Source organism: Lissotriton vulgaris, chromosome 1_1 (genome assembly GCF_964263255.1).
Source record: "Lissotriton vulgaris chromosome 1_1, aLisVul1.2, whole genome shotgun sequence".
NCBI classification, from domain to species: Eukaryota; Metazoa; Chordata; class Amphibia; order Caudata; family Salamandridae; genus Lissotriton; species Lissotriton vulgaris.
In genome coordinates, this window is record NC_141685.1 from 1,346,605,603 (window position 1) to 1,346,630,910 (window position 25,308).

At 44.7% G+C, this 25,308-nt stretch overlaps 1 protein-coding gene across 3 annotated transcripts in view; it reads right to left on the reverse strand.

The window, feature by feature from the left end:
* R3HDM2 (R3H domain containing 2) overlaps nucleotides 1-25,308 on the reverse strand; it is a 921,072-nt gene that overhangs the window by 83,908 nt on the left and 811,856 nt on the right. For all 3 annotated transcript variants that reach the window (XM_086966594.1, XM_086966584.1, XM_086966589.1), the window contains one exon: nucleotides 22,061-22,187. In XM_086966594.1, coding sequence (XP_086822720.1) covers nucleotides 22,061-22,187 — 127 coding nt within the window. The remainder of the gene's footprint in view (nucleotides 1-22,060; nucleotides 22,188-25,308) is intronic.

Here is a 25,308-nt window from a genome sequence, read left to right on the forward strand (position 1 = left end):
GACCGACAGTGACCGGACCGGGCTACTCCTCTAAATCTTCCTGTTGTCTGATTTCGTGTGGATCATGGTCGGACGTGAAACCAGGAGTAAATCCCTGTTGGCTGGAGGATCTCATTCTGCCGCGGGAGGTATGGAGAAGTTTCTTACTAGGGCTAATAACATTATTGACAAAGAAATTGTCACACTGGAGAAACGATTGTCCAAAGAACTAATGACTCTTAAACGTTCTAGTATGGGCCCCTTAGCCAACGCTAAAACTCCAGAAAGACCTACTGACTGCTTGCCTGTGGTGGATGCACAACTTTTACTTCCTGATTCTGTCCCTCCGCTAAGAGTAGATTCTGTTGTTATATCAAATCCCTCTATTATTGTAGCTGATTCTAGCCTTGTCTCTGATTGTGCAAATGTTTCCTTTCCCTCTGTAAATGATGGAAACACTACCCACCTTACCACTCAGGGGGAGAAAGAAGGGGCTATTAAGAAACGGAAGAGACAGTATAACAGAAAGGGTAAAAATACCGGGAGGGCATCTAAAACAGCCAAAATAGATGGAGAATCTGTATTGTTGAATACCAACTGTGAAGGGTGCCCACCCAGTAACGATATCTCTATGGATAAAATTGCTACCCTACTTAAATCTATTATCTTTCCATTAGAGGCCAAATTAGATAGGCTTGATTTCAGAATGTCTAATATAGAGAAATCAACTGCTATTCTTTTAGCTAACTCCACCAAGCCTAATAGTTCCTGTCTCCCTCCTAGTATGCCCACTCCCCAAATTATTCATCCAACTACTGTGTCCCAAATTCCTGTTTCAACGGCCGTAAGTACCCAACCTGTTCCCCAAGTCTCTAATTCAGCTAGCCTAGTTGCCCCACAGCCTATTCCAGGCCCCCTCCCAGGTTTGCATATCCCACCTACACTTATGTCTATTGATACCCAAGGGCCCCCACCCAAGGATCTAAAAACCCCAAGAACTAGACGGCCTGATCTCCCCCCGGAGGCCAACCGGTTTATGGTAATCCTGGCAGGAGCACCTCCATTAGATAGGGGTGAAACTGAAACCTTTAGTTCCCTTAAAAACCAAGTTATAAAATGGCTTAATTGGAACCGACCTCTACCGGCACACCTGCACAATGAAGTTATTATGGTGAGGAGGGTACCATGGATTGGTAAAACCCCAAAATCCATTAAGGGAGATTGTATCACTGTCAGTTTTAGAGATCCCCGTACTGTGTCTTACATATGTGCGGGTGTTAATAGGTCATCAGATTCTACTATCCAGACTCTCCCTGTCTCCTTTTTTTTCCCACCTATTAATCCCATGTATTATGATGGAAGTAACGACTGGACTAGGGTTGAACGTAGGGGAAGGCCTTTTCATCCAAGACACCCCAGATTGCCCCAATTTCAGACCCCGCAGAACACCTTCTGGAATTATAATCGATATAGCTGTCTAGATGGGCTTGAAGGAGTTGACTGACTACCCAGTGTATATACCACTGTCCCCCCTCTATCCAACGAGACTAATTTTTTCGATAACGGGGATACTGTGGAACATAACATCTTGCCAGTAATGGGTGGTAAAATAACTCCTGATTTACCCGATCTGATCCCCTTAACTCCAGATAAACCAACTGAAGTCCATCTTCCACCACCAGCCGGGGTTATTGCTGATAGGGGATGTACAAGTATATTGTTTTCGCCCATGATTACTCCTTTAGAAGAGATATCTACTCCAAGTGACCAAGGGTATTCCATGGTGAGCTGGAATATAGCTGGGTGGCGTCAGAGAGCTTCGGCTCTAGGGTGGAGGGAACTTATTCTTGGGTTTGATATTTTATGTTTACAGGAAACATGGTCTACTATAGACATTCACTTTGATGGTTTTGTTTCTTATAATTGTGTTGCCCAGGAATCCGTTATGGGGAGGGCAAAAGGGGGCCTGCTTGTTCTAATATCGGTAGATCTCCCGATAACCGTAAGATCATGCTCTATTGTTGGCACACATTCACAAATTCTGGAACTACAAGTCAAAAAGGGTAGGAACACCTTACTGATCAATCATTATAATAATACATTTGATCCTACCAGTACCCTAGTCGTGGACGAACTGGAAGCCTATTTGAACAAAATGTGTAATAAATCCCACAAATCTTTTGACATCATATGGGGGGGTGATTTTAACATCAGAACGTGCCCGCACTCTCACATCCCAGTTTGTGGGTTTGATGGGGATTCGGGGGAGAATCTAGCACATTTCCAACACTCCCCATATGGGACTTCCCTTAACAGTCTTCTGTTAAAACTTGACTTAGTTATCCACCAACCAGCTCTTGATAACATGGGCAATATTGTCCCAACTTTCAAAGGGAGGGATACTGAGTCTGTTATTGATCATTTGTTGATCTCAACCCCTATGGTGCCATTCTGTACAGTGCCAATCATTAAGGACTATTGTTTGAGCGATCATAATGCTCTAACGATGCCTATTCTTACCTGGGGTCCCAGAAATACGCCTACAGGCAGGGTCGTTGATGATATTGTTCCAAGTAGGCCTAACGGAACCCGGATAAAGTGGTGTACGGAAAAAATCAGAGAAACTACATAGTACAGCTGTGGTAGGTGGTTCCAGACAGATATTTCGCTGTCTGGAAATCAATGCCCCCCCTATGGGTATTATAGCAGATTTTGAGGAACTTGGTATTATTGTTAATAAATTTTTTACTAACAATAAGATCAATACCAAACGGGATAAGGTTGGCTGGTTTGACCAAGCCTGCACAATGGCGCTAAAAACTCTTAAGAAGGCACTGTCCAATCTCCCAAGAGACAGGGAAGTGGTCAAAACTTTGAGGTCCAATTATAATATAGAACTAAAACGCAGGAAAAACGAACTCCGGGAACAAGCCTGGGACAATTTGGATAGTGCCGCAGCTCTCCGGGACTGTAAATTGTTTTGGAGTACAATTAACGCCCCATTCCTCCAGAAAGAAGATTTCCCAGTACTTACCGCACAAGTAAGCGAAGATAGCTGGGTCCGATATTTTACTGGAATTTTTGACCCTCTTGAGGAGTCTTATGATAAAATCTGTATGAATCCCTTGTTGACTTCGCAGCCTTTGGGAATTACCATCCGAGAAGTAGTCACGGCAATTAATTCCAGTAAAGGAGGTAAAGCCCCAGGACCCGACGGGGTCCCGATAGATCTTTACAAACACGATCTGGCCCTCTGGAGCCCATTATTGACCCAGGTCTTTAATGCTGCCACCGATTACTCCACCCCGGCAACCTGGAGTGAATCAATTATTATTCCTATTTACAAGAAGGGAGATAGAGGGGAGGCCAAAAACTACCGCCCTATCTCCCTTTTAGATTCCTCCCTTAAAATTATGAGTCGGGTTCTACTGCTACGCCTGGAGGAGTGGGCGACCGATAATAATATCCTGGCACAATCCCAATATGGTTTTAGAAAGGGTTTGGGGACCATTGACCAGTGCATCAACCTCAACCTTTTAATAGGGAAATATACTAAGGTTAAATCCGGCTCCTTGTTCCTTTGTTTTGCGGACCTCTCTAGTGCCTTTGACCTGGTGAACCATTCCCTGCTGTGGACAACCCTTCTCGACATGGGAGCACCCTCAGCCATTATCCATTTCTTAGCTAGGTTATATTCCAATCTTTCAACCCAGATTCGATATGGACCAGCAGGAGAGTGTACGAAAAAGATTATGGTAAAATCAGGCATTAGGCAGGGGTGCGTATTGGCCTCCTTGCTTTTTTCCCTTTTTATTAATTCTATGGAACAGGAATTAAAACAGGTCCAAGCTGATGCACCGCAAGCAGGAGGCCTACCTATTCCAGTGTTATATGCGGACGACACTGTTTTATTATCTAGAACCCCAATCGGCCTCCAGCGGCTAATGAATTGTTTTTATGATTTTATTCAGGGTAAGAAACTTAAAATTAACAACTCCAAAACATTCATAATGGTTTGTGGCAAAAAGGTGAACCATCTTAAGTCTTTTTATTTTAAAGAAAACAGAATTGAGGTTGTAGATAACTTCTGTTATCTGGGCATTACTTTTAATAGTCGGGGCTCATGGACACCAGAACAAACTAACATAAAAGCCAGGATGGGGAAGGCTTCGCTAGGTGTCTTCCGTTCTGCCAATAAACTGGGCAGTCGACGGATCCCAGCAATGTTAAATATTTATAGACAGAGATGTTCATCAATAGCGCTTTACGGTTCAGGGGTATGGGGGCACTGGCCTAGCAGAAAATTGCAAACTCTGGAAAATCTGTTTCTGAAACAGTTACTCTGTTTACCATCATCGGCATCTACCTATCTGGTCCACGAGGAACTAAGGATGGACCATATAGCCGATTTAATCGAATTGAGACCTCTCCTGGTATGGAGATCTATTTGGCTGAAGGACGAAACAAGTTTTACAAAGAGCATTATCAAAGATTGTCTGCTTTTGGATAATTTCAAAAATATACCATGGATAAAGTATGTGACCACTACCTATAAAGAACTCTTTGATTTGGATGTATGTAATGAGCCCGAAATTGCAACTACTTTATCTAAAAAGGAGGTGAAAGAAGAATTTTTGAGGGTAAAATTCGATAAACGGAAAGCTGATACAAGTAATTACTCAACTCATGCTTTCTATTCCTCCAATGTAAATGAGGGCTCTGGTTTGCCTACCTATCTTAAAATCATCTACAGACAGTCCCACCAATTCGTCCTATCTAGATTTAGACTAGGTAATCTTTCCAAAGATGAAAAATTATTCAACCTCTGCATGTCCATGTGATGGATTAACCAAACAAAGTACCCTGCATTTTATGTTAATCTGCCCCCTTTATAAATCCCTACGTATTGTTTATCTGAAACCGTTATTTAAAAAATATTCTGTGTCTTCTACATCAAATGCCATGAAATTTTTATTTTCACTTGCTAGCCCGGATCTGTGTTTTTTTATCGCAACCTTTATTCTGAAATCTGTTGCTGCAAGAAAAAGTATGGTTTTTTAGCTACTATTTCCTTTTCTATTGGTTGACATCTGTGTGCTCTGAAACCAAACCATGATGATATGTACTTTCCCTGTGTAATGTTATATGTCTGATTTTATCTGTGTACTTTTATGACGTTTTTTTAAACTGTCGAATAAAGTTTATAAACTAAACGAACGACCTTCATGATCAAGTAAGTACTTTTTGAGTGGTTGATTGTTAAAGGGAAGTAAAATGTTCACTTAAATGTGTCTTAACGGTGCAATGCTTTCCTATGGGGAAAAAAGGTATATACTGCATACAGTTACTCATAATAGGTTTCCGGAGGTCCCCTTCAAGACTCAAGGTGTTAGGGGGCCAGGATCCAAAGAACCATCAGCAGTTAGTCTTTTTCTGCCCTGGAGTGTCCGGGTGCGGAGGTGCCGGTCGGGTTTGTAGCTTTGCGCACCACACCTAAGGAAAGGTGGGCGGGCACCTTAAAACAGGCTGCAGTGGGGGATTTGGGGACAAGTATGAGACCTCCCAAAGGGAAGCTCAGTTGGTGAGGGCCCTGGAAGCAAAGAAGCACAATCAGTTCTCGGGAACCCGGGCTGAGGTGCTCGGATGCAGACTGATTAGGTCGGCTGAGCTTGTGAGTGATGGGTGCTCACAGTTGTTTGTCTCGTTGGTTAAGGGGAAAAAACAGGACAGCTGGGCCACACTCTAAGTAGGACTCATCGGTCCTGCCGTCCCTCGACGGCCGCTCGGTCTTGGAGCCCGGACTGGACCCAAACAGGCTTTCGTTGCTGCAATGGGTCCAGTTATGCTAAAAAAAACAATTTATAGAGCGCACGTTCACCAACGGTTTCTTGGCGCTGAGAGGGGTCAAACAGTTGTTGGGACAAAAATAAGAGGAAATCAAGTGTATGCCTAAACAAATAACCAAGTTTTGAGAGACTTCCTAAACTGAGTATAGGAGGTGGTCAAACGCAATTCGGGGGGTGGGAGAGAATTCCAGAACTGAGGCGCCAGAGCAGAGAATCTTAGACCCCGTGTTTTTTACTTTTAAATGAACAAAGGTTCAACATATTCAAATCTGCATATCGTAAAACGCGGGAGGGGACTTGGCGCTGGACTTTGGATGCGATAAAGGCCGGTCCGCGATCCGAGGGGGCTTTGTGGATTGTGCAGCCTAAGTTAAAGAGGCAGAGTTGGGTCATGGGAAGCCAATGTAAGTTTTTCAACAAAGGTTTCACGTAGTGAGATTTCAGTAGACCATGGACAAGCCTAGCGGCTTGGTTCTGCCCCAATTGAAGCCGACGTAGTTGATAGGCTGGCATGCTGGTATATAAGGAGTTAGCGTAATCGATACGCAACATGACCAGGGCAAGAACAACTTGGATCCGGACTTCGATGGTTAAATATCTGCATATCTTGCGATTTCTACGGAGATGAAAGAAACAAACAGAGACTACAGCATTTATCTGTGCCTTCATCGAGAGGTCATTGCTAATCACAATTCCAAGACTTTTGACCGATTTGACAGGAGGTGGAGGGCACCCCAGTGAATATGGCCAGAAGTTGGAGTTCCAGGGATTCACTGGGCCGCCAGTAAGGATCAGCTCGGTTTTTTTATGGATTAAGCTTGAGATGGTTAGTATTCATCCAATTGCTGGTGAATAACATAGTAGACTGAAAGTTTACAGTGGATGAAGGAAAGGAGTCAATGTTAAACACTAACTGGAGATCATCCAGGTAGTTGAATATGACCACTTCTCTCTTTTGAAGGGCCAGGATTAAGGGAAAAATGTATAAATTAAATAGGAGGGGAGAAAGCGATGAACCTTGAGAGACCCCACATGTCAGTCTCCTCTTCTCAGCAAGAAAGCTAGCGAGACTGAAAGGAAGATATCCATTCCCTTGGGGAATGTGGGGATCCTGAAAGGCTTTTAGTCAGTCAAGCTACTGAGTGCACAGCCTGTATGTACGCACTAAGAGTTGTAATTGCAAAGATATTAGGAGGTGCAAAAGGCGAGTGGAAAGTCCTTTGAACCACTCCAATTTAAGTAGACAGGGCTACTAATTATAAAACTGACGGGGTTGCCAATGCACTCATACAGTGGAGCAATTGTTATGTAACATAAAAACGTTCAGTACAAAAATCAAAGGGACAAGATTTTTTGGAAACTCCAATAGAAGAGTAGTTCATTGGAGTCCTTTAATAGGTCAAACAGCCAGCCGACACGTGTTTCATCGCCATTGCGAATCCTCAGGGCTGAATGGCTGTGTCAAGATCAAAAGGTCGCACAGCTGGTGATAATTCCGACCCAGCCGGACCTGTGACCGTCGATGTACAAGAAGAAGAGACAACAGGGTACTGGTCTCCGCACAGTGTGAGGAGGTTTGAGGACAGAAAACGTTCCGAGATTAGGGGTCGTCTCCTGGATACGTTTAGTTGCGAAGTAGTATACACAGTATTGTTCTCATAGGATTATTTCGGTTATGTAACCCATCCTGGAGTCGGTACGACTTCAGTGGTCACACGAGGACGCCGGAGCCTTGGTGTAGCTTAGAGCGGTGTATGGAGCGTCCTCTCCACGGGCCGTGTTTCTGTTTAGACTCTAGTCTAGGACTCCAACAAACTACTCTTCTATTGGAGTTTCCAAAAAATCTTGCAACTAAACTTATCCAGGAGACGACCCCTAATCTTGGAACGTTTTCTGTCCTCAAACCTCCTCACACTGTGCGGAGACCAGTACCCTGTTGTCTCTTCTTCTTGTACATCGACGGTCACGGGCCCGGCTGGGTCGGAATTATCACCAGCTGTGCGACCTTTTGATCTTGACAGCCATTCAGCCCTGAGGATTCGCAATGGCGATGAAGCACGTGTCGGCTGGCTGTTTGACCTATTAAAGGACTCCAACGAACTACTCTTCTATTGGAGTTTCCAAAAAATCTTGTTGTCACTTTGATTTTTGTACTGAACGTTTTTATGTTACATAACAATTGCTGCACTGTATTCTTGAGTGCATTGGCAACCCCGTTCATTCCCTTGGGGAACTCCGGATCCCCACGCTCTCGACCCGGTCGACCAGTAAATGGTGGTCGACCGTATCGAAAGCAGCCTGGGAGATCCAGGAGTACTAGGGCTTGTGTGGAGCCCAGGTTGGCCCCCCCATCGTAATTCATCGAGAACTGCTAATATGACAGACTAATGTAGAATGTTCAGGTCTAAAACCAGCTTGGTGTGGGTCTAGGTAGTGTGACTGCTCAACAAAAGTACTGAGACAGTTAGCCACGTGGGTTTCCAAGATTTTACCCAAGAATGGCAACAGTGAAATAGGACGAATGTTGCTGGGGATAGAAGGATCAGAGCCTGTTTTTTTTTTTTTAAATAGGTACAACTTCCGCACTCTTAACACCTTCGCTGCTATTGATATTTTCCTCCGGTGCTGGATTGTTGGAAAGCCCATTGTTCATGACGAGCTCAGCTCGTCATCAGCACACGACACCCGTGGGTGATGACGAGCTGAGCTCGTCATCAGCATCGAAAGGGTTAAAAAGGTTGGGGACAATGCCCTTAGTAAGGGAATTATTAAAAAGCGACATGGGGGGCTCATGACAGTGGAGGAAAACTTCTCGAAGGATATGAGGGGGGCAATTGTCAGTGGGGGAGCCACAGCGTACCTTCTTAAGTAAAGAAACAAAAACCTCTTGAGTAATGAGAGGGAATTGGTCCAGATGGTGAGCCTAGAGGATCTGGTGATACCAAGGATTGAGGAATACTGGATTTCATGTTGGCAATTGTTTCAATGAAGTAAGTATTGAGGGAGTCACAAAGATTGTGACGGAGTGGGCTTTGCAGTAACGCGATCGGGTTTAGCAAATTCATCCACTATTGTAAAAATGTCCTTGGCCTTATTAGTGGATTCCAGGATTTTAAAAGAAAAGTATTCCGATTTAGTCCTAAGGATGGGGCTATTGTAGGCTTTAAAAGCTGCCAAAAAGATAGTCTGTTTATTAGGACAACACGTCCCGTCTCCCCTTCTGTTGAGATCGTCGCAAGGCTAATTTCATTGCCTTCAAATCATCAGAGAACCAGCGCTGTGTGTCGTGGGGCTACTTCTTTTTAATTGTCCTCATAGGAGCAAGACTGTCTCTGGTCGATTCCAACCAAGCATTAATGTTTTCGGCCTGGATGTGAGGGGATACAGACAGACCAGAGGGTTTAGATGCGGCCGAGTTCTATGATATCAACCCGACTCCAAATCCTGAGGACACAGCTTTGGGGATAGGACTACTCGGGGAGGTGAAGGTAATGAAGTGATGGTCCGACCAAGAGCATGGGGAGATTCATAGGTCTGCTATCTCTAAGTTGACAGACCAAACCTGTTCTAGGGTATGTCTCTTAAGGCGAATAGCTACTTTAATGTGCTGAATGTAGTTCATGGCCGTCAACAGGTCAGTAAATTCGGTCGAGTGAGGACTTTCACGTGCGTGGTTAGGCCAGTAGTTGAAATCGCCAACAATCAAAACTTTGGGGTGGTTTATGGCCAATTCAGCAATGGCCTCGCTCAGCAGCTGCGCAAAAGTAGACATAGGGACAGGGGGCCAGTAAAATACAGCAAAGGAGAAGTGGTTGGATTCAAGTTTGAGCAAGCGGTAGCCCACTAGTGGGATTCATACTGTAGCAAGGGAGGTAAATTTGTACTTTTGAGATATAACCAATGCCACCCCCCCTCCAGCTCTGTTTTCTGGCCTATTGGACTGAAGGGTGTAATAATTATCGGGGATTACTGCTAGGATGTCCGGGCTAGACTCAGCCGTCAACCAAATTTCGGACAAGAGGAAATATATCTGGTTTGCTGGTGTCAAGGAGGTGGAAAATCTCAAGTTTGTGTTTCACCATCGATCAAGTATTTAATCAACAGTACCCCAGGTATTGGTGCTGTGCGGCTGCGGTTGGTCCTGGCGTCTTCTCACTTGGTGGGGAGAAGGAGCTGACCTTCCGGAGCACAGAGCCCTCTTCCTGGGCGGCTGTTGCATCTGTGGAACTGGAGGGGCTGCAGAAAGGTGGACTGGACTTTTCTCTTTGGTGCCTGCAAGTTGCAGGGGAGTGGCCTCTCTACTCCAAGGGAGATTTCTGGCAATTTGTAAAGTGCTGGCAGCCCACTGGGGTTCTTGGCAAATGCACTGCGGCAGGGCGAGTCTGTTTGCAGCAATAATCGTAACAGGTGCAGGTAGGCAGGGTACAGCTCCAAAAAGTCTGCCACTGGTCCTCTGTTCTCGCTTGTTTGTCCTCCTCTTCTTGTCTCCCTCGAATCTGAGTTCCGGGTGTCAGGGGTGTCAACTAAATAATCAATTTTGGGGTGTTAAATGGAGTGTAGGCTAGTAGCCAATGGGCTACTTACTTTTGAGGAGCCTACACACCCTATATGACCACTTCCTATGGGTGAATGGGTATTAACCTGACCCAGTGTATCTAATTTCAACAAATACCAAGATGGTGGAATTCAACTTTTCATTTTCAATTCAGGTAGCCCACCATAGGGGTGTAACTAGCCGGATAGTGAACACACCCCCTGACTAGTTAATTTTCCCATCTGTCCTGATGTCAAATGTGCTCTGGGAAGGAGGTGGCATTTCCCCTGTCTGGGGGAAGCCGGAGTTGCATATTAAAGTCAGCAGAGGCGCCTTTAAAGCCTCCTGCCTTGATAAGCTGATTACCCATTCTGCTTGGAGGAGGTGACAACACCTCAGCCACAGCAGCCATTGTTTCTGACCTCAGAGAGAGAGGGTTCTCACCTCTAGGGGCCTAGAAACGCATCCGTGGAGGCAGGCTGGTGAATATCAGTCAGCCAGCACACTAGAAGTTGGTAAGTTTAAAGAGGGCATCTCTAAAGTGCTCTCTGGGTGCATGTAATAATAAATCTAGTACTGGCATCAGTACAGATTTATTGAGCCGAAAGTGATTGATACCAGACACCAAAGGTTTCAGTGAAGCCAGTACATGTACTCAAGATAGCTTCACTGTTCATTTGTACTCTCTAGCAACTAGACCAGACCGCACAGGGGAATATCTGCACATGCAGATATGCCCTCACATGTAATATAATGCACCCTGCCTGAGGGATGTAAGGCCTGCTGTAGGGTTGACTTAAAAATGTTGCATGCAGTGTCAGCAGGCATGGCACACAGGGTGTGTGCCATGTCCTGTTTTCACTTTTGTCTGCACCATTTCATGCAGCCTGCAACGGCAGTCTGTATAAGTTTGGTGGTGGGTCCCTTAGGGTGGCACAATACGTGCTGCAGCCCTTCGGGACCATCTTAAGTACCCATGCCCGAGGTGCCAGAAGTACCATTTACTAGGGAATTATAGGGGTGTTAAAGGTTTTGCCAGTTGTGGAAAAATTTAACAACTACCTTGCTTGAGCAAAGAACACTGGCACTGGGGGCCTGGCTAGAAGGTACCCAGTGCACTTCAAAGTTGCATCTAATACCTGGCAAAAATGGGGGTAATCATGTCAAAAAGGGGTGCTTTCCTTCAAAGGCCAAGTGGGACACAAATGCATCCTGCCACTTCATATTAGGAATGAGGGCATAATTCAAAAGGTCATAGCCATCAAGCATTTATGTAGGTCTGTCACTATGCTGAGAAAAATCATTTTAATTATTCACATCACTGTTATTATACATGCACTTATGCCAACCTATAGAGATAATACGCTAAGGGTAATGCGCACCAGGCCCTCCAACGGATGACCTGGACAACCTATCATGATAAGATATTAACCATAATATACTTTTGTCTTACATTTTCTCTCTTCGGAAACGCTACTCCCTTCTACAAACTTGGTGGCACTGGTTAGTTCAGGCCATCACTGACACTAAAATTGACCTTCCATTGGTCCTGAAGAAGTGCTTTGGATCACCTTCTGAGGCCACATACAGCGCAAAACATGTTGACCGTTATATATGTCCATTAGGGACATATACCCAGCTACAGAGGGACAAAATATCCCCTCGAGCAGCACTACACACTTTGTTTTAACAATGACAGAGGGATCACCCCAATAAATAGTACCCACTCTCCCTCCAGTCATTTTTTTAACACACCACTTTAGACTTCACTGCCACTTACACCCACACACCCAAACAGCTTCTCATCAAAAGATCTCAGATAAAGAGACCCTTCGGAGACCTGTAGGGCATTGCAGCGCCAGCCAGAGGAGGAGCAAAGCCCAAATGATGGAAGCATGACATGCTTCGGGGTGTGTGAGGGCATTATGATGAGGACATACTGTCCCCCACAGATAGAGTTGCACACGAAAAAAAGTTCCTTCCTCTTTCATCCTCTACAAGGAACAGGGACTCCCTTTGTGTACTCCGTCACCAAGCATATGCCAACTCAGATCTATTCCCGCAGTTAGATTTACCTCCACTCTGGCCCCCGGACCCATGCTAGTCTCACCTGTCGCTGCTCCAACGCAGAATACCAAGCAGTCATCAGCTTCCTCCAGAATGATGTTTCAAGAAATCACAATGATGCAACCAGTCGATTTGCTAATCAACAGTACCCCGGTCTCTGCCACAATGCCAGCTGTAACTGAGATTGGAGGCCGTATTTGTATCAAACTCGGTTCAGGGTAGAGAAAATGTTACTCATAACCCTGATAATGACTAGGAGGCGATCAACTTGCTCCCCGTAACTATATAGATGGTATATACATGGACGTGAAAAAAGCAGAAGATATAAGTACATCCCAAGTGACTGAGCAAAACTAGCCACCTGGGCCACCAACAGAAGAAAGTGAGGCATTTGCAGCAGTTGTGCTAGATGCCCACTGATGAAAAAAGGAAAACTTGTTAGCCAAGATCCTTCAACCATGTCCATTCTTCTTCTGAGCCACTACTGCCATTCAATAAGGCTCTTATGAACACTCCAATTCATGCTCAGGTCCTCAGGTCGGTCTATCTTTTGCCAGCCCCCGGTGAGCCCAATTTTCTGACAAGGCACACAACACCAGAAAGCTTGGCGATGCAGGCATTAAAATTAAGAAAATCACTCCTAATGCCTTCTTGACCAAAACAGAGTCAAAAGGTACTGATAACTTTGGAAAGAGTATGTTGACTTTTGCAAGTTGCGCAGTAAGCCTACTGGGCAGGTCCATCCCCTGCATTATTGAAGATGGCAGCAAAATCTTGTCAGCCACCTGGAAGACCTCGGGTCATTGCCTCAAACGATACATGGGAGCCAGGATGCAGCACTGTACATCTGGCAGACTGGTCTGGACACAGATTGTAAAGGCTTAGCTGCTGGAAGCAGTGTAGGTATTAGAAGGCAAGCCTGGATGTGATCAACTGGGTTTTCAGGTGACAATGAACATGCTCTTTAAGGGCTCTAGATTATATGGGGAGAAGGGCGACTCAGTGCTCAAATGATGTAAGGACATTCTAGCCACTGGCACGATTCTTGGGTCTCTTGTCTCTCACCAAGTGGTCCCAACAAGAGTACACAACATTTTGGGGTTATTTCAGGGGGCTAGCCTTCCCAACCTGTGCAACAGCAGCAGGCGCAGTCCTTTCAGGGCGGATGTTGTTGCTAAGACAATTCGTATCAGCAGGGGCAGTTCTCTACTTTTTCTTCATAGCTGCAGTAGCAGCCAAGCCGGTTTAATTTGCCCTTACGGCCAATGCTCAGTCAGTGAGAGGAAGGATACAGCATTTTCTCTCAGACTGGAGGACCAACACGTCAGACAAATGAGTCTTATAAATCACTCAAAGGGGATTGTCATCTCCTTCCCGACCATTCTCCCCCTCGGTCTCCACAACAGAGCAACCAATCTGGAATATTGCTTCAAGAAATCAACCTTCCGCTGGCTGAGCCATTGAGCAGATACTAGCTTTAGAGAGAGGAAAGGGGTGCATTATGCATTAAATCTTCGTACCGAAGAAGCAGGGCCTGAAGCATATACTAGACCTTTAATCACTGCTAGCATTTTGGCCCTTTAGGTATCCACAAAAGTGATACTTACGGTCATGGAACACTTTTGAAGGTCACGGATACATGCATTCCTGGAACTCGTTGAATTCAGTTGTGGACCACCTCTGGATGACGGCTTAACTCCTGACATCTTTGGGGCATTCCATCAAAGAGCTGAAGTCAAGCAGGGGTCCCACATAGATGAATTCTTTCATCAGGGCTGCCGTAGACACTGTAGAGTTGAAGGACTTCCCCCACTGAAGCGAGTCCTAGACCTTCTGGCTATGGGGCATTCGAATCTTCGATTACTGAGTCATGCCCTAGTTAGATTGGTTTGCCACCATGAGTGTTACAAAGTATCAAAACTCAGCACTAGAATTTCTCTTAGGAATGACACTGTGAGACGCATTATAATTGAGATTTAAATCACCTGTTGTAATGTTTTATCAAAGGTTTGACTCAAATGTTTCCCACAAAGCCATTCATTAGGTCACAGAGAGATTTGAACTTAGTACTAATATGTCTTATGTACACAACTCCTGAGCCGATGCCCAGCTGCTCACTTAGACTACTCCTGTTCAAAACAGTTTTCCTGAAAGCTATCCCCTCAGTACACCACATGACTGAGCCACATGAGCTCTCTGTGCAACCACCCTATGCCACTATACTCCAGATAAAATTAGAGCAGAGTAGCCTGCTTACCAAAAGTTGAGACACAGTTTTACTTTGCTTGGTCAATTATTTTGCCAATGTTTTTTATGCCACTTTACTTCAAAAGAGGAGATTGGGCTTCTTCAGCTCAATGCTAAAAGGGTTTGAAGTTTCTACATCGATCACATGAACAAACATTGTCTGGATAAATATCTTTGTGGGGTTCTCTGATGCAAAAGCAAGGAAGGCCGCGCAGAAAAGAACCCTGTCACGATAGATAGCCCACTACATAAAAATCTGCTATGCTCTAGACACGAAGCAATGCCCTGAAGGACTGCAGGCTCATCCCACCAGGGCTTAGGCTGCTACGATATTATTCAGGATAACTTGAAGGTCAGGGAAAAGGGGGAAAAAACTAAAACAAACTTCAAATAGGTATTATCCCTCTAGACCTAGATGTCTTTACATAAGGCTAATATAAGCTCAAACCTGGGTCATAAACACTCTTCTGCACACAGAACTGATATTTCTTTTTTCACATTTATTTCATTTTTATCATTTTTTGATCATTCATCTGTTATATTATTACATACAAAGTCATATAATGTTAAAAAATAACCTACTTTACAAAAACAATCTTTTTTTAGACAAAACTTGTGCAAAAATAGCAGAGTATATATATTTCAGTTGAAAACAGCATTTGGATATTGACTAGTTGGAAAATCCAAACTCACATTCCCCCATACTCATTCACATCTCTTCTCACTCCACATCCACATCACTTGCACTCTATACATATATACATACTATACACCCCAAAACAGACTACATACACAGGTGAAACCGCTGGGGTGAGAAACTCAACCCTCAAATGATGTGCTGAGAGCTGGGGCGTTTCACTCAAACTTGGTTGGTGTCCAGTTCGTGCACCATTGGGCTGGGAGTAGTACTTCCTCCTTCATTCTGGACACTCTATACTGTCCTGGGATGTGACTAGTGCTGTTTATACATCTCATACTCACACGGGTATGGTGTTGTGCCATTCTGGCAGTTTCGTGATACCTTGTCTCCCGTTGTCCTTTGATCTTCCATACAACTTGGGTTGATGTCTGGCTGCTCCACGCAGCCTTCCCCATAGTCCGTAACTCTGTTGCCAGCTCAGTGCTTCGGGCACTTTCTTTTGTTCTATAGCAGACCCTCCTCCCCCCTTGGGTTATGGCTGTGGTATCTATTCCAAGTTAAGGAATCTGCGGCTAGATATCTCTATCAGATGTACTAGTTACTTACCTTCGGTAACGATGTATCTGGTAGAGACGTTGTCTAGCCGCAGATTTGTTAATGCCCATCCATCCTCCCCGTTCTGCGTGGACCTTGCCAGGTGGGTTTCTCTACTTTGCCTCCTTTCAGTTGCCGTTGGCTCTCTTTCAGAGTGCTTACATTGTTGAACCCTCTTTAAGAATTGCCATATGTGGCTGCCTCCCGCCACGTGGCTTCTTTCCTGTAAACAGTGCCTTTGATTCACCATCATCAAGAGATTCTTCTTCTTCTCCTATTTACTCCCCTCCCTCCCGCCTTCCTCATTGATTTAGGGCTATTGTCTCCTCTATAGTCGCCTTCTTGGTTATCTGCTGTGCTGTGTTTCAGCCTCCCTCTTTCTGTAGGGGAGGTGCTACTCTGTTCATACTTGCTCGCAGTAGACGGTTGTTGGATGGCACAGTTCAACGGGGTAATAACAATCTACCTGGTCTGTTGAGATATTCTTCCTTTGTTACTCAGCCTGTGGGGAGGGTCCATGCTTTGCTTTGCAGGGTTATTTCTCAGAGCTTCCTCTGCCCTTACTTCTTCTTTTATATGAAGACAGTGGCTAAAACTGTCTTTTATGATGGTGTTTTACACCATCCATCTTCTTTGTTTTACAGATTTTTCATCCTTCGCACACTTTTCCCATACTTTTACAGTTTTGTTGGTGGCTCCGCGTTGTGCTGTGGAAAAGTTTCTCCGTAGAAAACAGACGTCAACATGCCGGGAAGCACATATGACCTCGCTGACGTCACCTCCCTGGACGACGTCAGGGCGGGGTCGTGTGGCGCCGTCCCCCGGCGTGCAGAGGCGCTGATGATGCAAAAAAAAAAAAAAAATCTGAATCGAATCTTACGCCAGGGCTATACTAAGTTAAGGAATCTGCGGCTAGATGTCTTTATCAGATACACTCTTACTGGTGGACACTAACTGTAGACTACTCACTGCTCACCCACCTCCCTGTTCTGTGTACTGGACTCCTGAACATCATAATACTTTAAACTAGATTTTGGCATGCTGTCACCTACAATTTGGTAAACGTGCTCTGTATCAGATTGTGTGGAATGAAAAAGTTCAGAAACACCAGCATGCAGGGGTGCATATGCAGCTCTGCTCGGTCTATATATGTAGGAAACGTGTAGCTCTGTGTGTTGTTGGTAAGGTTTCCAAAAGAAAATCATCCTCTATAGGTTTTTTGTGTAATTCAACCTCATAGAATGAAGCCTTGCCATGGTATGTGGCAGAATCATCTGGAGGTGAGGGTGTTGCTGGGCATAAATCAGGGGGGAGTGTCCACTGGAGGGTCTATGTAATAGGCGTTTTAGAGGGGGATCTTGTGATGGTGTACCAAATGTGTCATCCCTGTGGCGGTATAGGAGACGTACTCCAGCATGCCAAACGCGACAGTGGCGGCACCCAGCTGAACGGAAAACTGCCGACCTCGGCTGCTTTGAGATTCCTTCCAGGCAACCCGGTTTCCTCACACGGATTCCTTTACCGGAAAGCCCCCCCCCCCCCTTCCAGCACACGCACAGTGGATCGGGGCTCCGACCTGGTCACCGGCCTCTTTGTTAAGGTCGCATTAAGACTGCTGATTTAGTTTGGGTACCCCGTACTTCCGGATCAAACTGACCAGAACCATCCCGTTCACGCATAGCGGATCAACCTCGCCCTCCGGACCTCATACCTGGGCATATCTGTTCCATTGGTATCTCAACGTGGACCCCACCTCATGGATCCGATTTCTACCTATCCAAGGCTAGCTTCGCAGCCCCTCCTGCATCCTTTGAATCTACCTTACTTCAGGACCAACAAACGGCAACCCGGTCCTGATGATGATCCTAAATTACTAGGATCGAAACACCGCCGACATACCAGCGCAATTTGCGGCGCCTTTTTCAAATATGGTTCATTTTAAATGTCTCTAAAAAATACAAAATTATAAATAATCCCTCATGAACCTTATATTCAAGTACATAATAGTCACAACTTCACTTTGAGCGCCACTGTTTTTCAAAATTGTCACCTGCGCCGTTCACCCTTGAGTGTTACAAGTACTTGGGTGCAAAAAGTTTTTGGGTAGCCTCTGTAATCTTTGCTTACAGTGCGGATATAACTTTTCCCAATTGTCTTTACAATTAGTGTTTTCCTTTCCACATTTCAAAACGAACTTTGAGTCTCCCTAATTCTCTTTCGTTGTATGGTCTTGAACATACTTGTTAACTATGCTTTCTAAATAATAACGGCTAAGACATTGTTGTTTTACACACATCCCTGTTGTGGTGGCACAGGGGGGGGGGGGGGGGTGAGTGGTAGATGGCTGGTAGCCTTGTCCATAGTCTTCTGTCATGGGGTAGGCAGGTCAATAGCCTCTTCAAAAGACAATGGTCTTTTAGATGGTGTTGTTGGAACCGGAGGCTTTGTGAGTATGCATCCAGTTTGGGGTTGTATCAAGATTTGGCTCGGTTTGGCATTTAATTTCCCTGGAAATTTGTGGCGAATGTGTCAGAGTGTAGCCATCACAGTCTTTTTGGATGTCGGCTTGGAAGCTTTCACTTTGGTGCTGAAGTTCCGCTTGGAGCCAAAGCGGAGGATGTGGAGTGTTGGCTCGTGTCAGGCTGGCAGGTTCCAAGGGTGTCAATGCCACAGGCTTTAGCTGGTGTTTTGGAGCCAAGCAGGAGGGCGGGGCTTTTGAGCCAGTCATCCGGTGCCGACCATGGCCATGATGCAGTGGCGATCCGAATAACTATTTATAGAGGTGTTGGGTGTTTATGGTATTCCACCCAGGACTGAGGGATAGGGAATACAGTCCTCACAAATTTCGACCTCAGTTGTGGTTTCTGGAATTTGTTAGTCTTGGTCATGCTCGGATATTGAACTGGCTTTGACGGAGAATGATTCCTCCTCCGCTACGGAAGTCTGCAGGTGTTCTTCTCCAATGCAGTCGTGGTCGTAGAGGTCAGGAGTGTCTGTGGCCATCCACTGCATTTTGAGCCAGCGTGCTCATTGATCCCGGAGAATCTATTGTGAGCAGAAAGCTCGACAAGCCTCGCAATCCGCTTCCCTGTGTTCAGGTTACAAACACAAGTTACAGACCTGAAGGGAGTTTGTCTGTAGGTATTTTGCATGGCAGCCAGGCAGAGACAGAAAACTGTCCATTCCAACAACAGGAAGGCAGTTTGTGGAGGACTTGGTGGAGAGTAATTTCGAAGGCACCAAAGGGCGAGGCCCTACAGGGGCAGAGTAGAAGCGCGCCGATCCAGCAGGCGACTGTCTCTCAATAAGCAGAGTAGTAACGCTATCGAAAACAATACCGGCGTGGGTGATCAGTGATGTCACTGACCATGGCATGAATGACGTAATATGTGACGTCATCAGCAGTGCATTGCGGGGGCATGAGTTATAGTTAGCTCAACTAACTATAACAGTGGAATTTGTATGAGTGAAATGTCCAACTAACTATAACGTCCCTAAAACCTATGAAACCTATGGTTTTTGTCAGTGAAAAAAAAAATATATATATATATTGGAGACATGAAAGATACCGTCTTCTTTTTTCTTACTGAATATGCTCTGGGTTTTTGAGCTAGGATCTTGCCAGCGAGTGAGTATATGGATGGTTTTCACTATACATCTCACATTTTGTCTTTTTGAGATTGGGAGTCACCTACTCTATGCGACTCAGAACTGTTTTCTTAATGGTTTAGTCCACTGTATGTACTAAATAATGACCCTCTTACATTAAGTGTGCTTAGGGCTCTTTCCGCCTATGTTGTGGTAGTTAAAAAAACCGGCAGGCATGGCTGGATAAATGGATTCACATGAATATGAGACACTACTTTTAGGATATTCCTCATAACTGCTCTGCAATTAAAAAGGTCATCTTTAGTGTAAGGTATTTTAAGTTCTCCTTTTTGCACTGGCTCCAACGGTTGTCTTATGAGATATGCTACCATAAGATTAAAGGAGGAGCTGACCTTTGCAGGCAAATTATTTTGTCCTCTCCTCAAATCTTTTCATTGGTGTAGCCAAGAGATTCTGCCCTGAGGTTCCTCTTTTATATGCAACTATGGCTGATATATATATATATATATGCATATATATGCATATAGAAGCATTAAGATGTTTTAGAGTCGAAGTACATCAAGTACTTGATGACTGCATTGTCACTAGTAAGGTTACCTAGTAGGTTTTCCTTTGTACACCAGTGCACAAATGTTGATATAGCTTCAAAACACATGTGAAATTGTCTGTTGTCTTTTACCAGTATGGGTCTTTATTTTTCCAAGCAATTTCGACTGAGGTTGTTTTAACAAAGATGGCTCTTTGCCAGTCTTTGAATCAATTCGCTTTAGCGCAGTTGTGCTGCGAGCCTGTGACATTGCAGGTGTTCACTTTCTTTGCATTATCAAACATTTTCCAGAATCTTTTCTGAGAGTTTTCCTTTACTAAAACCATGAAGAGTAATCCTCGACTTCGGAACCTTACTGCTCCCTCTGGATCGCTTGAGTCTTCCCAATCACTTCCTCATCATTCATAAGGCCCAGACTCTTCACAGTTAACTGCTCACACAGCTTAAGGTGCCCAGTGCGGTTTTCTTTTTAGTTTACAACTCCTGAGTTGGAAAGTTTTGCACACCTTACATCCTTTCATTCCTATGGTCCTTAGAAAGGCTTAAGTTGCAAACCTATGTCATCTTTTCTCTGATAGTTTATGATATCAGTTGGGATAAAAACTAAAAGGGAGTATTTTTAATCCTTCTGACCTTGAAACACTGAAGACCCAGGTTTACTGCAAACCTGCAACTATGTATTCTCCAAACCTCAGTCAAAGTTGAATTTTAAAAGCTTGTCTCCTTTGTTTTTTCTGATGCTGATCTGTTGTATGGGTGGGCAGAACTCACGGAGTTATATAAAAACTCCGTGAGATTTCGCAGAGTATCGTCAACAGGCAGAAATATGCATGTCACGCTGCAATTTAACGCAGTAGCACAAGCAGCATTGAAAAATCACTGCAAACTGCACCATGGTGTGCACAAGCGCGTGTATCCATTCGAGTTAATTTTGCTGCCGCTCGAGTAGAACATCTACTCTAGCAGCAGCAAATCTACATGAGAAGCAGCATTCTGACTGCGACCACCCGCCACTACCATCGCCCGGAAATGGAGATCAAAGGCACCAAATCTTCGCGTTTCTGGAGCCTTGAGGGAAAACATTTTGCTACCTGGCAATTGGCAGAATTAGTTTGGAACTGGGAATTCCATGTTACAAGAGTAACGCCTAGTCGCTAAATTCTGCCAATTTTCACAGGCGAAATGAAGCATTCCGCCCACCTTAGTCTTTTGCTATCTAAGGTTTTCTTCAGTTCACCATTAGTCACCTGTAGAGATCTCAGCTCAGATGTCCGCTTCTGCTCAGTCGTCGTTTTTACTGCCCATCGAGCCCAAAACTCTCAATGCTACTTAAAAAATACAGCAGCGAAAAAAGAATCCCAGGATGACCACCACATTCTGGGGCGTTGTGAGACTACATAAAGATGTGGAAGGGGGTCAGCTAAACTCCTCGTCCAGTCAGTTCCCAAATGGGGAAAAGAAAAAAGTAAAAGGGAAAAATATATGGTTGTGAGCCAGTTCACAAAATGCCAGACTAATGCATAAAACGTGACTAACAAAAAGCAAGTGCAAATCCTCAAAGAAAAAAAATAGTTTTTTCTCAAATATTTTTGCATCCACTCCAAAAAAGTGAATCTCTTGTCAAGAGATGCCCGCTAGTCGGCCAACCCTCAACTTTACAGTAACAAATTAACAATGTTACAGAGCTCCTCACATCACAGTGTAATTAGCAAAAGTAATCATAAAGGTGAAATGGTAACCTTAAAGAAAAACCAGGAAAACCGAGGAAGAACTTAGAAATGTTTATGCTCTGGATAACCGTGCAAACCCTGTTCACTGTCAAACAGATCTTTGATGAAAATGTAAATCCTCTTTGAAACCCACTTATAAGAAAGTGATAACTAAGCAAGTGTCAAAATCTACAAACCATGAAAATGAAGGCGATGCTGTAAGGTTCTCCTTAAGTATGGAAAACAGAAACAGGCTGTGCTTCTGCAGACATGAAGGCAACTACTTACCAGATTGCTGTGGAGGCTGGGGCAGTTGCTGTGTGCGCTGAGGGCTGTAGGTTACCTGGTGAGAGAGCGGTCGGTACTGAGGACTGGAGTTGGGATATTGTCCAGGGGGGAAGTAGGAGACCTGGATCTGGCAGGACGAGAAATAAGTTGTCAACTGGAGAGAAGAATCATCACACATACAAGAAAATGGGAAATAAAGGACATGATTTATAAGGTTCAACATGCTGAACAGCATTTTGTAATGACAACATAGCCTAGGAAGTGAAACCTGGCCAGAAAAATCTAGCAGAAGGAATACCACTAAGGGTCAACAAACTGAGAAGCAGAAAAACGGTACATATCAGTAACTGCAGCTCTGTAACACTGGTAACTTTCAGAGATTTACATGCTTAAATGTTCCTCGTTGTTTGACTTGGAATCTTTAGTAACCAAGGTCACACAGCAGTGTACTCAAACAAGCACATTGGAAACAGCCATGGATCATATATTGCAATGCACCTCATTGACTCAATCAGGTAAACAGGCACCAATCTCTTCTCCCCTGAGAGGTTACAACTGCCACACTTTCTAAGCTCCTCAGTATTAATATCCATGTATACTACTGCATCCATAAAAGGGGAGAAGGGAGGGTTGCATGTGAATCTATGAAAGCCACCAATGCTGAAGAACTGCAGTTACAGGTAAGTATTTTTTTCTTCTTCTTCCAAACTGGATCTTTCGTAGATTCATATGCTTGAATACAGATTATTCAGGGAGAAATAAATATAAACATACAAAATGGAAGGTGGGAGTCAAGATGACCTTATGTGATGAGATTGCAAAGCACAACATGTACAATCACAGCTTCCATCTTGGACGACAATGGAGTTTCCATCTTGGACCTCAATGAAATACCACTTGAACACAAGTGTGAATCTCCAAGTTTCTGTTTCACATAACTGTTGTAGCCGCCATTGTTGTAGAAAGCGCTCCAGCTCTAGTTCTACCAGGAATAGTCCTGCACATGGACTTGTGATCAATTATAATATATAACTCTAGCCACTTGGCAAGACTTAGTGTGGAAAAGGGTCTACCCTTATTAACATGTCCATAGACAACAAGGAGTTGACCTGTTAGGCGAAAACTATCAGTTAGCTGCTCAGAAAATGTTAACTAGCTCAACATTCAGAGAGTTTAGAAATCTCCCTACTGCTGATGCAGTCTGGTGAAAAAAGAAGGCAAGACTATCTGGTGATCAAGAGAAATGAAAATGGTACCTTTGGGATAAATGTAGGATTACTTTGTAGTACTACCTTGTTTTTACAAAACCAGAGATAGTGCTGCAACTTGAAATTGTCCGAATCTCACGTACTATTCTTGCTGAAGTCATACCCAACAAAAAGTCTGTCTGGGGATAGCTAAAAGTGGAGCCTTCATTAAGGCAGCCAGAATCGTATTCAATTCCCATGCAAGGGGCCTGTCCTTGCAATTGGAGGAAATGTACTCATTCCTTAATTATTCAGACAACTTCAGATATTGAAAAATAGCAGCAAGATTCAGTCTAACTGATGGACATTGTAAACTTTATCTTTAGTGCAAAGACATCCGGATTGGACCACAACCCCTAGATATTACCCAAATAATGATTATTTTCTATTTAACTCTGTTGTATTTTAAGGATGAACTTGGAAGGCACTAAAACCACCTGCAGTATCCAACAGTCGTTTGGAAGATTCAACACAAGTTGTGAGTTGCAGGAAGTGTGGGTGGAGATCTAGAATATGAGATATGAGACATGAATCGAAAAGAAGTTCTGATTTGAACCAGATAAGATGTGAACAGAAGCACAAGTTATTACTTGTGTAACGTTATATCTGTAAGAGACATTAGTTAGTGATAGATTCCTTACCTTAGAATATCCCCAGGCGTCAGACTGGATCCGGAAACTTTTGCGTAGCAGTACCCTTGCGTGTCGGTAGGCGTCGTCTGCGGCTCCGCGTCAGTCGTCGGCGCCGGGATGACGTCGGAGTACTTAGACACGCCTCCGCGTGCCGACGTCAGTTTTTAGACACAGCTTTTCCGCGCCAGAAACGCAGAGCTATGCCAAAAACCAACACTGGTGCCATGAAACTAAGGCCCTGAAAGGGGATGACCTTAACCGTAGATATCGGTTCGCAGAACGGGGAGAATGGGTGGGTCGGTAAGGAATCTATCACTAACTAATGTCTCTTATAGATATATCGTTACACAAGTAGTAAAGAGACACGTTAGTGATATATTCCTTACCTTAGAATAGATACCCCAGCAATACCAACCCCGTGGTGGTGAGTCTGCGAACCAATAATCACACCAGAAAGTCCTGGAGGACGGAACGGCCAAAGTAGCCATCCCTCCGGACTTGACTGTCCAGGCAATAATGTCGTGCGAACGTGTGCAGCGAGGCCCACGTAGCCGCCTGGCAAATGTCCTGCAAGGGCACACCTCGGCCCAAGGCAGTTGTAGTTGCTGTGGCTCGAGTGGAATGAGCCCTCAGCCCCACAGGGGGTTCCTTCTTAGCCAAGGAGTAACCCGCCTGGATACACAAGATGATCCACCGCGAGATGGTCTGCTTGTGCACCGCTTTCCCTTTCTTAGCGCCCACGTAACCAACAAAGAGCTGGTCATCCACCCGGAACTGTTGTGTGCGATTCAAATAAAATGAGAGCGCACGTTTTCTGGTCCAGACGGTGGGGCCTCTCATCCTCACTCGAGGGATGCGGAGGCAGAAAGAAGGTGGGCAAGGTGATGGATTGCCCAATGTGGAAGGCCGGGACTACCTTGGGTAGGAAGGAGGGCCTTGTCCGTAACACAACTTTGTCCGGATGGACTGAAAGGAAAGGAGGTTTACAAGATCGAGCCTGGAGCTCACTCACTCTCCTGGCAGAGGTGATGGCTATCAGGAAGGCAGTCTTCAAGGAGAGAAGGCGAAGAGGACAGTTGTGAAGTGGCTCAAAGGGAGCGCACATCAGAAATGTAAGAACCAGGTTCAAGTCCCACTGAGGCATCACGAAGGGAACAGGAGGGAACGTATGTGTGATGCCCTTCAGGAATCGATTAACGATAGGGGACTTGAACAAAGAAGGCTGATCAGGCAGCCTCAGAAAGGCTAAAAGAGCTGAAAGATAGCCCTTGATAGTGCCCAGAGCAGAGCCCTGCTGGGCAAGAGAAAGAAGAAAGAGGAGAACCTCAGAAAGAGGGGCATTAAGGGGATCCACAGCCTTTGCTGTGCA